At 41.4% G+C, this 11,517-nt stretch overlaps 1 protein-coding gene across 3 annotated transcripts in view; it reads right to left on the bottom strand.

Moving 5' to 3' along the window:
- Nucleotides 1-4,703: 4,703 nt before the first annotated feature.
- LOC139016878 (aldo-keto reductase family 1 member D1-like) overlaps nt 4,704-11,517 on the bottom strand; it is a 50,866-nt gene continuing 44,052 nt past the window's right edge. For all 3 annotated transcript variants that reach the window (XM_070425054.1, XM_070425053.1, XM_070425055.1), the window contains 2 exons: nt 6,930-7,012; nt 4,704-4,746 (listed from right to left, as the gene is read on the bottom strand). In XM_070425054.1, the coding sequence (XP_070281155.1) occupies nt 4,704-4,746; nt 6,930-7,012 (126 nt within the window). The remainder of the gene's footprint in view (nt 4,747-6,929; nt 7,013-11,517) is intronic.

The following is an 11,517-nucleotide window of genomic DNA, read 5'->3' as shown; positions in this document are numbered from 1 at the left end:
TGTAGAACCTAGACAGAACATGGCAGGAGAACCTGGATAGAACAAGGCTGGAGAACCTGGAGAACCTGGCTGAAGAACCTAATGAGAGAACATGGCAAGAGAACCTACACAGAACCTGGCTGGGGATCCTAACCAGAACCTGGGACCAGAACTTGGCCAGAACTTCACTGGAGATCCTGACCAGAACTTGGCTGGAGATCCTGACTAGAGATCCTGGCTAGGCTGCTGATCAACTGAACGCTGTCTCCGTGTCATTCCTTCTTCGCCGACTCCGTCCACACCTTTGGGGACCCCTGGACCTGCTGGGGATGGACCCCAGCAGCCTCCTTAGTATTCACAGATGGTTCCTCTAATGGTAGGGCAGTAACAATCATTGACTCAAAAACCCATGTTCAACAAACCCTAGAGACGTCAGCCCAGAGAACAGAGCTTTTGGCAGTCATTTATGCTTTTGAACAATTGCAACAGGTTCCTTTTAACTTGTACACTGACTCTCAATATATAGTTAAATTATTTCCTCATATTGAGACCGCCTCTCTCCTACAAGGAAGAACAGTCATTTTCTCTTTGTGAACTCAGCTACAGACTTACATTCATAAACAAGAAAAGGCTTTCTATATTGGACATATTAGAGCTCATTCCTGCCTACCAGGATCCTTAAGCGAAGGAAATTATCAGGCAGATTTACTAACTCGCCCAGTAGTTTGTACAGCTCTAGAAGAAGCCGGGCGATCCCATGCCATTCACCATCAAAATGCCTCTGCTCTCCATCTATATCATCGCATATTTAGAGAAGCTGCTCGAAGTATTGTGCGTGACTGCGGCCATTGTCCTACTCATTTTCCTAGCCCTGCTACTGGAGTTAATCCAAGAGGACTTAGACCCTGTGCCTTATGGCAGATGGATATTACTCATGTCCCATCTTTTGGCAAACTTTGCTATGTGCATGTTTGTATTATTACCTTTTCTCAATATATATACCTTTTCTCATGTTATCCTTGCTTCTGCACGTACAGGAGAAGCCTTTAAAGATGTAAGTCAACATTTATTCCAATGTTTTTCTTACCTAGGAATACCAAGGGCACTTAAAACAGACAATGGGCCTGCCTATACCTCTAGAGCTTTTAAAAACTTATGCTCTACATTTGGAATCCCACATACTACAGGAATACCCTACAATGCTCAAGGCCAAGCAATAGTAGAAAGGGCTCACCAAACTTTAAAAACACAAATTAAAAAATTACACAAAAATGAGTTTAAATATTCCTCTCCTCATCATGTTCTACAACATACTCTATTTGTAATTAATATACTAAATGTAGATTCTGAGGGAAATTCCCCAGACATTGGAACGCTGATCTAACTAAACCTAAAGCCCTTGTCAAATGGAGAGACTTGCTTACAGGAACCTGGAAGGGACCTGATGTACTTTTAACTGGGGGAGAGGATATGCTTGTATATTTCCACAGGACGCAGACTCACCTGTGTGGATTCCAGACCGTCTAGTCCGACCTTATGTCTCACCGCCCTCCGTGTCCACCTCACCCTCCTCCTCCCAGGTATCATCCATATCGGCCGACCCAGAGGGCACAGCTGACTCCTCCCCAGACACCGACACCACCATCAAGTGCGACCCTGATGGACCCTTCGATCCAGCCCTTCAGTGCGCTGACACTTCAGGAAGCCCATAGCCAGCGATGCCACCTGCTAGCCAGATCAACAAGGACAACCAAACCACCGACTTGGGGACAGCTGTAATCCTTGACTGAAGAGGCCAGCAACCTTCTACAGGAACAAGGCTCTGTGTGCACTCCATCCACTATGTTTATTGCTATGCTCGCTATCATTGCTTGTCAGTCTTCTTCCGAATCTTAAACAACCCAGTCAGAGAGGTGGCCGCTGATTTACACGTGCTATCATTTAAAAAATAAGAAAGGGGGAATTTGCCGGAAGCCGGTCCATCCTTGCTGCTTGAAACAGTCCCTGCAGGGAAGAAACATCTCCACAGCATATGTTTCAAGGGACCTGGAGTATATGGCATACTGTCCTTAATATGTTTGCTCCCCTCCTTAGCTCTATGTGTTTTAACCAAGGTTACCTCTCCAAGAAAGGTTGTTTCCCCAGGTGGGGATTTTTCCCTGGAGTTAGGGATTAACAGGACTAAGGAAGGGAATAAAACCCCTTAACTAAGTGCCAGGTGGGTAATTAATCACTTTAACTATGAACAATCACGCTTAAACTACATAATCTTTACTTAAGATAATCTCCTTCAGTTACTTCCTCGTAGCTTAACAGAACAATAGAGTATTGACCTTGGAATGGAGATAACAACTGCCCTAACCTTTGGAATAGAATGGATAGGATTAAAATCAACTGGTATAAATACAGATGTAAAGGAGAATAAAGATAGAACCTGGCTGGAGAACCTGGCGAGAACCTGGCTGGAGAACCTGGCTAGGCTGCTGACCAACTGAGGGCTGACTCCATGTCATTCCTTCTTTGCCAACTCCGTCCTCACCTTTGGGAACACCTGGACCTGCTGGAGTTGGACAACAACACCCTAACTTAGCTCTGGTGCCGTGTCACATATAGAAATTTTTTGATATTTGCAACCATAGGAAAACAAAGATTTATATTTTTGATATTTATTTTATATATTTTAATGCCATTTAACAAAGAAAAATCAACCCAAAAAATGAGTTCGCTTGTCACCTCTGCCACGCGTGTCATTGGTTCGCCATCACTGTTCTAGTAGGTTGATGTAAACTTCTGAGGTTCCTTTATTGTGAAAGCATCAACCAGATCTCTGCCTCTTTCTGCACGTGGCATTTTTTTTTTCTGTTTGAGTATCTGTGTCCAAATTTCCCCTTTTTATAAGGATACCTTCATATTGGATTAAGGTCCACCCCAATGACCTTATCATAGCTATTTACATTTGCAATGGCCTTATTTCAAAATAAGGTCACATTCTGAGGAACTGGGAGCTAGGACTTCAACATATAAATTTTGGGGATACAATTCACCCCAAAATAAATGGAAAGCTTGAGAGGAGTGAGAGTGGAGGAAGAAGTGACATGCAGAAGCTCATATCAGACTGTCACTCTTTCTTGACCTTTCTGTTTTCTATCCCCAGCATCTCTGTTATGACTAAGTGAGGATTCCCCTCTTCCAATTTTTAGAAATTTATATTTTTTCCCTGAGAACTGGTGGGGATCTTTTTCTATTGCCTGTTTTTAAAACTGGTTTGAGTCCTGGCTGGTGTGGCTCAGTTGGTTGAGGTTTGTCCCAAGCACAGAGAGGTCACCAGTTTGATTCTTGGTCAGGTGAAATGCCAGGTTGTGGGTTTGATCCCCATTAGGGGGCATGCAGGAGGCAGTAGATCGATGTTTGACTCTACATTGATGTTTCTGTCTCTCTCTCTCTCTCTCTCTCTCTCTCTCCCCCTTCCTCTCTCTCTCCCCCCCCTTTCTTCCTCTTACTCTAAAAATCAATTTTAAAAAATGGTTTGATAGGTATGGTTTCTCCTCCACCCCAGCCCTCTCAAAATACTTTGAAGTGATTTGACCACTGAGATCAGGACTCAAGTTTCTGTTCTTTCATTTTCGTTTCTGTTCTCCTTTTTCTCCCATCTTTACCCAGTGCTAAATGTGCAATAGGAACTTAGTCAAGGTTTTCTTAGTTTAAATGAATTCAGACATTCAGCCCACTACCCACACAACAAAATGGAGATCCATGTGGTGGAGTAAGTTACCATAGTTTATTAATATTTGTGAACAATACATTTTCCAGAGCACAGCATTATAAATATTAATATTAGAATCAGTGGAAATAATGAGTACAGATCAAATGTTTTTAAAGTGACAATTTCTCAGAAGGTTATATTTTCAGGTCATTGAAGATTATAAGCAATCGGTTTGGACAAATAATTTTATTGTTTTTATTTTTTTTAAAGAATTTTGTGGACAAATACTTTTTAAAGACCTCTCTTGCTCTGTGAAAGTGACCCCATATAAATGAATAAAATATATTGCTTTAGTTTAACTGAAAATAGATATATTTCTCTTGCAGAATTCTAATAATCTTCTTATTCACTTTGAAAACCTTCGAGTAAAATTACCAGTGATCTTTGGAACTTGCTACATTGAAATTGACACAGTTATCCCAGTAATACTTTAAAAATTTTATAAAGCTTTTTACAGTATGTTATTAAAATCCTTCTTTTAAAATAGTTATCTTTGGACCGTCTTACAATACAGGGTTTTATTTGTGTATGTTGATAGTCTCAAGCCATTTTGCATAATGCTGGTTGTATGATACATGGGAGCAGGAGTGATAGGCAGTAAATGTGATCACCAGTTATGTTGAAGCTCGTTCCCTTTAAAGCATGCAAGAGAAAACTAGCAGTTATCCATCCCTAAAGCTGGGTAAAATGAATAAAAAGTGATGGAAACCCACAACCACCACATCATTATGGCTTTGCTGACAATTTAATCATTTAATTCCCAACTATTATTTCAACAGATTTAAACATTTTTTTCTTCAACTTAGCTAAGTCAAAGTCACTTCTCTTATACAGAAGTTAAGCCCATCGCCACTTCATCTGAGGGTAGTAAAACCCTTTTCACTTCCACATGTGGGGGAAGCACCCAGCCAAAGGTCATGGTACACACGCAGGGAAAAATAAGTGCAGGTGCTCTTTGAAGTCAGTATTCTTCATGGAATGGATATTCAGGATGATCACACAAACTGCCAAAACAAGGGAAAAACTTTCATTCCAAAGTCGCACAGCTGTATGTGTTACTAGCATCTTCTGAGGATTTCAGCGACCACTCCCTCTCTCTGTTAATCATTCCTTAGATTTCTTACCCACCTCCTCCCAGTTTTCATCAAGCCAGCACTTTTACTAAAGCCCTGGAGGTTTCAGTGTGTGTGTTTGGGCATGGAGGGGGCTGGTTGCCTCTACACCAACATTTTGCTCAGAACAAAAACACAGGAGGTAAGAGAAGCCTGCCTCTTTCCAACTCCTCCCTCCCTTCTGCTGTCCTGATAGAGGAACCACATAGGCACTTCTCTTCACAGCTGTCACCAAGCAAGGTCACCCTCTTCTCCGCACAGTGCTTCCTCCCCCTTCTCACTAGGCCTCCTGAGAGTTGATAGTTTGAGATCTAGAAGGTAATGACCAGCAAAGGAAGTTTCTGCTATAATGATGACAATGATGATGTTGAATCTGTCTCTTAAATAGCAATAGCATAGTACTCATACAAGTACTATGAGCTTTCAATTAAAATATACATGGACACAGACAATAGGGTCATGAAGGCCTGGGGCAGGGGCCAGGGCAGGCTAGAAGAGATTAATGGGGGAGAAAGGGGACATATGTAATACTTTTAATAATAAAGATTTAATTTAAAAAATTAAAGTATATATAAAAATAAAATACAAATTAAATTAAAACAGAAAAAGGCTGTGAAATCCAGTCAAGAATAAACTGGATGAAAAACAAAAAAGACTCATGGCCCAACGTGCCTAAATAATACATTTTTTTGACCCACGGGGCCTAATATTTGTTTCTCCTGGAGGATTTTTCTATTCCTGGTATGATGAGTTATTTTTTCAGTGTTTCTAGAATTAGGTATTAAGCATTTCAAATGTCAAGATAAATAATATTACCAACTAATTGTCTATAAAATAATCAGTACATTGGTGGACTGACTACATCCAACTATCTCTTCCTAATGTAATATTTATTCAATAAAAACCATTTATTTTCAAAAGCTATTAATGAACCTACATGTTTTTTATTTCTGAGTTTGTTTATTCTTTCATTCTTACAGTTAGATGTCAAAATATTTTTCCCTGGAATATTCACAGTAGGAAGCTATTTTATTCATTGAGAAATGGATTCAGAAATTTGATATTAAGGTAGTCATAGTAGTTTTTAACTCTTGAAATACTTGGTGTCCAAAGTATCCAAAGTATATGAATTATTTTTATGAGCATTTATATTGCTCACTTAAAGAGAAGATTGTAAAGAGAAGATGACTATTCAGGTGATCTGATGAACTGGAAATATTAATAAAGCATGATTAAGAAGAAAAAATCATGTGTATGTATATACATACCATGTGTGTGTATTCACTTTTTATTTTCAAGGACCAATAATATTTAGAAAATAAAGGGCTACCTCATTAAATAACCGAATCTGGCAACATTTCAAGAAGTATTAGGAATTTTACTTGTAGATAGATGGAGCTAGAATGGTGGAACTAGAAGTTTCAAATCTTATAGGTGAGCATTCATCTAAAACTAATTTCTTGATTAGTCAAAGAACATATATACATAGCCCATGGATACAGACAACAGTATGGTGATTGCCAGAGAGAGGAGGAGGGGTGGTCTGATCTGGGTAGGTGTGGGTAAAGGGGGGAATCGGTACATCTGTAATAGTGTCAACAATAAATAAAATAAAACTAGTTTCTTGGCTCTCAACTTGATGCTCTTTCTATTACACTCCCATGTATCTGTCTCAGGAAGTATTTTTTATTGATTCGTGCATCACTTTGATTTTTAGGAAGAAATACATATGGTGTTTGAATAATTGTGGTGTGATTGTATTAATTTGAATTGTATTATTTATACACTATGACGAAATTCTTCTTAAGGTCTTTAGCCTGCCATGCCTTAACCTGTCATAGGATGTGATATAAATGCCAGAAATCCTCTTTTAAATAAAAATGTAGATTTACAGGGAGTTCCTAGAATGAATGTAATTTACCCAGACCAATTTCATATTCAGAATATACTGCCCAGTGGCCTTTAGCCTTGTGCTTTCTGTGGACATAGGTCCAGGTTCATAAGAGCCCACTTGGTGATGCTTTTCAATCTAACACCGCTGGGTGGTACCTGATTAAGGATCCCCCAGAACTCACTTGTCCAGACCCACTAAGCGGAGATCTCTATTCAAGGCTTCGATGCTCTTCATTTCTTCTTCAGTGAGGGAAAAGTCAAAGATCTGAAATAACAGAAATAAAAGACAGACATTTAAAAAGATAGAAAATGGGTCAAGGTTGGGATTATGGAGTGGGACCAGCAATTGGAAACTTTCTAAGATTTATGAACATCTCTGAAAATGTCTAAGAGGAGTTGGTCTAGTGCTGGGGGTCCACCTAATGGCAGTGGAACAGGAATTCTCTTCTGCACTTTGTCTTAAGATAATTCTGCTAGGGACATCTTACAAGAAATTTTAAGTGCTGTGAAACAATGTATGTTCATGACATCTGAAGAATTCTTATTATTTCTGGATAAGATGCTGAACTTTTGATTCTGGACTAGAGCCTGTGTACACTTAAAAAAAATATTCACTTATCTCTAAATTTGCTCTTGTACTTTCAAAAAAATTTGTTTTGTCCTTTTAATCACTTCTCTCATTATTTAAAAAATATTTCTATTGCTTTCAATGAGGAAGGGCGAGGGAGGTAGAGATATATCAATGATGAAAGAGACTTGTTGATTGGCTGCCTCCTGCATGCTCTGCAGTGGTGACTGAGCCCACAACCCAGGCATGTGCCCTGACTGGAATCAAATTGTGACCTTCTGGTTCATAGGTTGATGCTTAATCACTGAGCCACACTGGCGGGGCTGAACAGTAAAGTTTTAAATCCATGAACACTTTTGTTTCAGATACCTCCAAATTTGTAGTTTTTGTTGTTGTTTGTTAATCCTCATCCGTGGATATTTTTCTATTGATTTTTAGAGAGAGTGGAAAGGAAGGGGAGAGAAAGAGAGAAACATTGATGTGAGAGAGACACATCAATTGGTTGCCTTCACATGAGCCCTTGACCCGAGCCGGGAATCAAGCTCTTGACCAGAATCAAACCTGGGACCCTTCTGTCGCCAGACTGATGCTCAATCCATTGAGCCAAACCAGCCAGGGCCTAATTTGTAGTTTTTTTAAAATAAAATTTTTGATGAGCCTACACATTAGTCATGCAGTGGCTCTCTCTTTTAAGATGGCTAAAAACAGTGTCAATGACTTTTAACTGTGAGGAATTTGGGAAAGTGTTAAAATACTGTTGGTAGTTGATATTACTGTCTAGTATTCTTTCTTCTCTTGGCTAATCACAGAATCCCACTTTTTCCTTTTATGAAATTCCCTTCCACCATCTAGTAGGGCTGTTTGTCACATGACCTCAACTTGAGCAATGAAATAGGGATGACTGTCTACTTAAGGATTAATGCAGCTGGTGACCTTAAGTTGAAGCAAACGGTCATTTACCGTTTTGAAAAACTGGAATTTTAAGTATTATGCTAAATCTGCTCTGGAAAAACAAAGCTGGGATGATAACATGATTTGCTGAATGTTTTGAGCTCACTGTTGACATCTACTGTTCAGAAAAACAATAAATTTATTGCAAAATATGACAATGTACCCAGTCACTCAAGAACTCTGATGGAGATGTACAATGAGATTAATGTTTTCAGGCCTGCTAACACAGCATCCATTCTGCAGCTTATGGGTCCAGGAGTAATTTTGACTTTCAAGTCTTATTATTTAAGAAACTGGTGGCCCGGTAAATGAAATTTGTGCATGGGGGAGGGTGTGTTCCTCAGACTGGCCTGCACCCTCTCCAATTTGTGACCCCTCAAAGGATGTCCTACTGCCAGTTTACAGAAATTGGGCCTAAACCAGGTGTTGGACATCCTTCTCACTATCCAGGACTTCTTGCTCCTAACCGCTCACCTGCCTGGCTGCTTGCCCCCAAATGCCCCCCCACCAGCCTTGTCACCCCAGCTGCCCCCCCTGCTGACCTGCTCACCCCTACCTTCCATCCCCACTGGCCTGCTCATCCCGTACTGTTCCCCTGGTGGACTGCTCACTCCAAACTACCCCCCTCACTATCCTGATCACCTCCAACTGACCCCCACTGATGGCCTGCTTGCCCCCAACTCGCCCCTCTGTTGGTCTGCTTACCCCAACAGCCCTGACCCCCACCAGCCTGATCACCCACAATTGCCCTCCCCTCTTGGCCTCTAACCACCTCTACCTCAGCCCTGCCACCATGGCTTTGTCCAGAAGAACATCTGGAAGGTTTCGTGGAAGGTCTCCCAGTCTAATTAGCATATTACTCTTTTATTAGTATAGATATATTTGTCTATAAATATGGTTATGATTGCAGATATGAGTAGGACCAGGTAAAATTTTATAGAATGGGCCTCTTATTACAGACTAGCGGCCCAGTGCATGAAATTCGTGCACTGGGGGGTGGGGTTCCCTCAGCCCAGCCTGCTGCTCTCACAGTCCAGGAGCCTTTAGTGGATGTCCTACTGGCAGCCACAGTCTGGCAACAGAGGTGACCTGTGTGTGTGTGTGTGTGTGTATATATGTGTCTGCTGAGGGCCTGCCCCCAGCTGCATTGGAGGCTCAGAGCAGGCGCTGTGTGTGTGTGCGTGTGTGTGCGTGTGTGTGTGTGTGTGTGTGTGTGTGTGTGTCTGCTGGGGGCCTGCCCCCAGCCACACCGTGGAGGCTTGGAGCAGGCGACCCTCTCCGTTGATCTCTCAGGCTCCTGGCCTCCACTGCGTGTTTTTCTCTCCCTTGAGCTGTGGCCAGGATGGGGTGCTGCCAGCAGGCTGCGCATTCCTGCTCATGGATCACCGAATCACTGCAGAGACGGGGGGCAGGCCCTGCTGGGTGCTGCCTGTGGGGAACTTTCCTGCTCTGAGATGGCCATGGCGATCCCAGGAGCAGGCCCACCTGGGGGCAGGCCACCATCTGCACTTGCCTGCTCTGGCATCACCATGGCGATCCAGGAGCAGGCCCACCTGGGGGTGGGCTGCCCTCCGCACTTGCCTGCTCTGGGATTGGCGAACCCAGGAGCAGGCCCACCTGGGGGCCGCCTTCCCTCCGCACTTGCTTGCTCTGGGATCGCCATGCGGTCCCAGCTGGCAGTGGGGCTTAGGCGGCACACAGGGGTCCCAGCTGGGGCAGGGCGTAGGTGACGCAATTGCACTGCCTAAGCCCGGCTGCCCAGGGGCGCACACGGGACCCGGATGGCATCTGGCGTTGGCCAGCCCTGCCTGCAGTGTGCTAATCAGCCGCCATTTTTGATGGTGGTTAATATGCATATGGTGCTGATTAGCCAATGGGAAGCATAGCGAAGGTACAGTCAATTACCCTTTTTGTCTTTTATTAGATAGGATGGTTTTCCATGTATGCATTTTTTCTAAAGAAGTAAAAATTACTTTAAAAAATGTTTCAGGAAGACTTTGAGAAATTTACAGTATCTGCTTTTCTCCCAAGAAAGTTGTCACTTTTATGCCAGAGTTAGAATTATTTGTATCCTTTGTATGTCAGCATTGTGCCACTGTGACTGGGAGGCACATTTTCATGGAGGATGTTCTCACTCTTGAGTAAATTAAAAAAATTTTTTTCTTTTTATTTAAACTTTCTTCTATAACTGTTTTCTTGTTACTTAAAAGCCAGTTTTATTGAAACTACTTCCAAAGCTTTTTAAGCTGTATATGTCCTTGGACTGAATTTATAAATTAGAATTGAGCCCTGCCAGTGTGACTCAGTGGTTTAGCATCGACCTATGAACCAGGTAGTCACAGTTTGATTCCAGGTCAGGCCACATTCCCAGGTTGTGGGCTTGATCCCCAGTATGGGGTGTGTAGGAGGCAGCCGATCAATGATTCTCTCTCATCATTGATGTTTCTATCTATCTCTCTCCCTCTCCCTTCCTCTCTGAATTGGTAAGAATATATTTTAAAGAGAGAGAGAGAGAGAGAGAGAGAGAGAGAGGAGAGTATATATGTTTGTAAATAAGAAAACATGTATTTGATGCTCTTAGAAAGTCTTACTTTCTTTCATTAAAACTTGTGCAGTATAGGGAACTCCATAGATTCTCTTAATTTGAAGAAAGTTAGAGGGAAAGGTATTAATTCAGAGTTCCTTGGGAAAATGTGTCACATATATTTTTTATGTTTATTTTTTTAAATAAAAAATTGAAATATTTTCTATTCAGAAAATATATTTGGATCTAAATATCTTCTATAATTTTAACCCTAAAATACCAATTTAAATATTTTAAAAATGGTTGGGATGTTTGTTTTTTTAAATAAGTTAGGTTACTGGAGTTCTAAATGTTACTAGATCACCTGGGGTAATTTTCTGATTGGAAAATTAAAAATTATAGTCAGAGGGAAGGACAGGAGAATTTTTAAAGAACATATTCAATTTTTTTTTTAATATATTTTATTGACTTTTTTACAGAGAGGAAGGAAGAGGGATAGAGAGTTAGAAACATCAATGAGAGAGAAACATCGATCAGCTGCCTCCTACACACCCCCTACTGGGGATGTGCCCGCAACCAAGGTACATGCCCTTGACCGGAATCGAACCTGGGACCCTTCAGTCCGCAGGCTGACCCTCTATCCACTGAGCCAAACCGGTTACTGCAGAACATATTCAATTTATTTTAGAAGCTGAACCTCTCTTATCATGTGACTTGTTTTGTATGT

The sequence above is a fragment of the Myotis yumanensis genome, unplaced genomic scaffold (genome assembly GCF_028538775.1).
Source record: "Myotis yumanensis isolate MYYU_CA2020_CCGP unplaced genomic scaffold, mMyoYum1.0.hap1 SCAF_9, whole genome shotgun sequence".
Lineage (NCBI taxonomy): Eukaryota > Metazoa > Chordata > Mammalia > Chiroptera > Vespertilionidae > Myotis > Myotis yumanensis.
The sequence above is the reverse complement of the archived record's forward strand: the minus strand, read 5'-3'. Positions and strand labels throughout refer to the sequence as shown.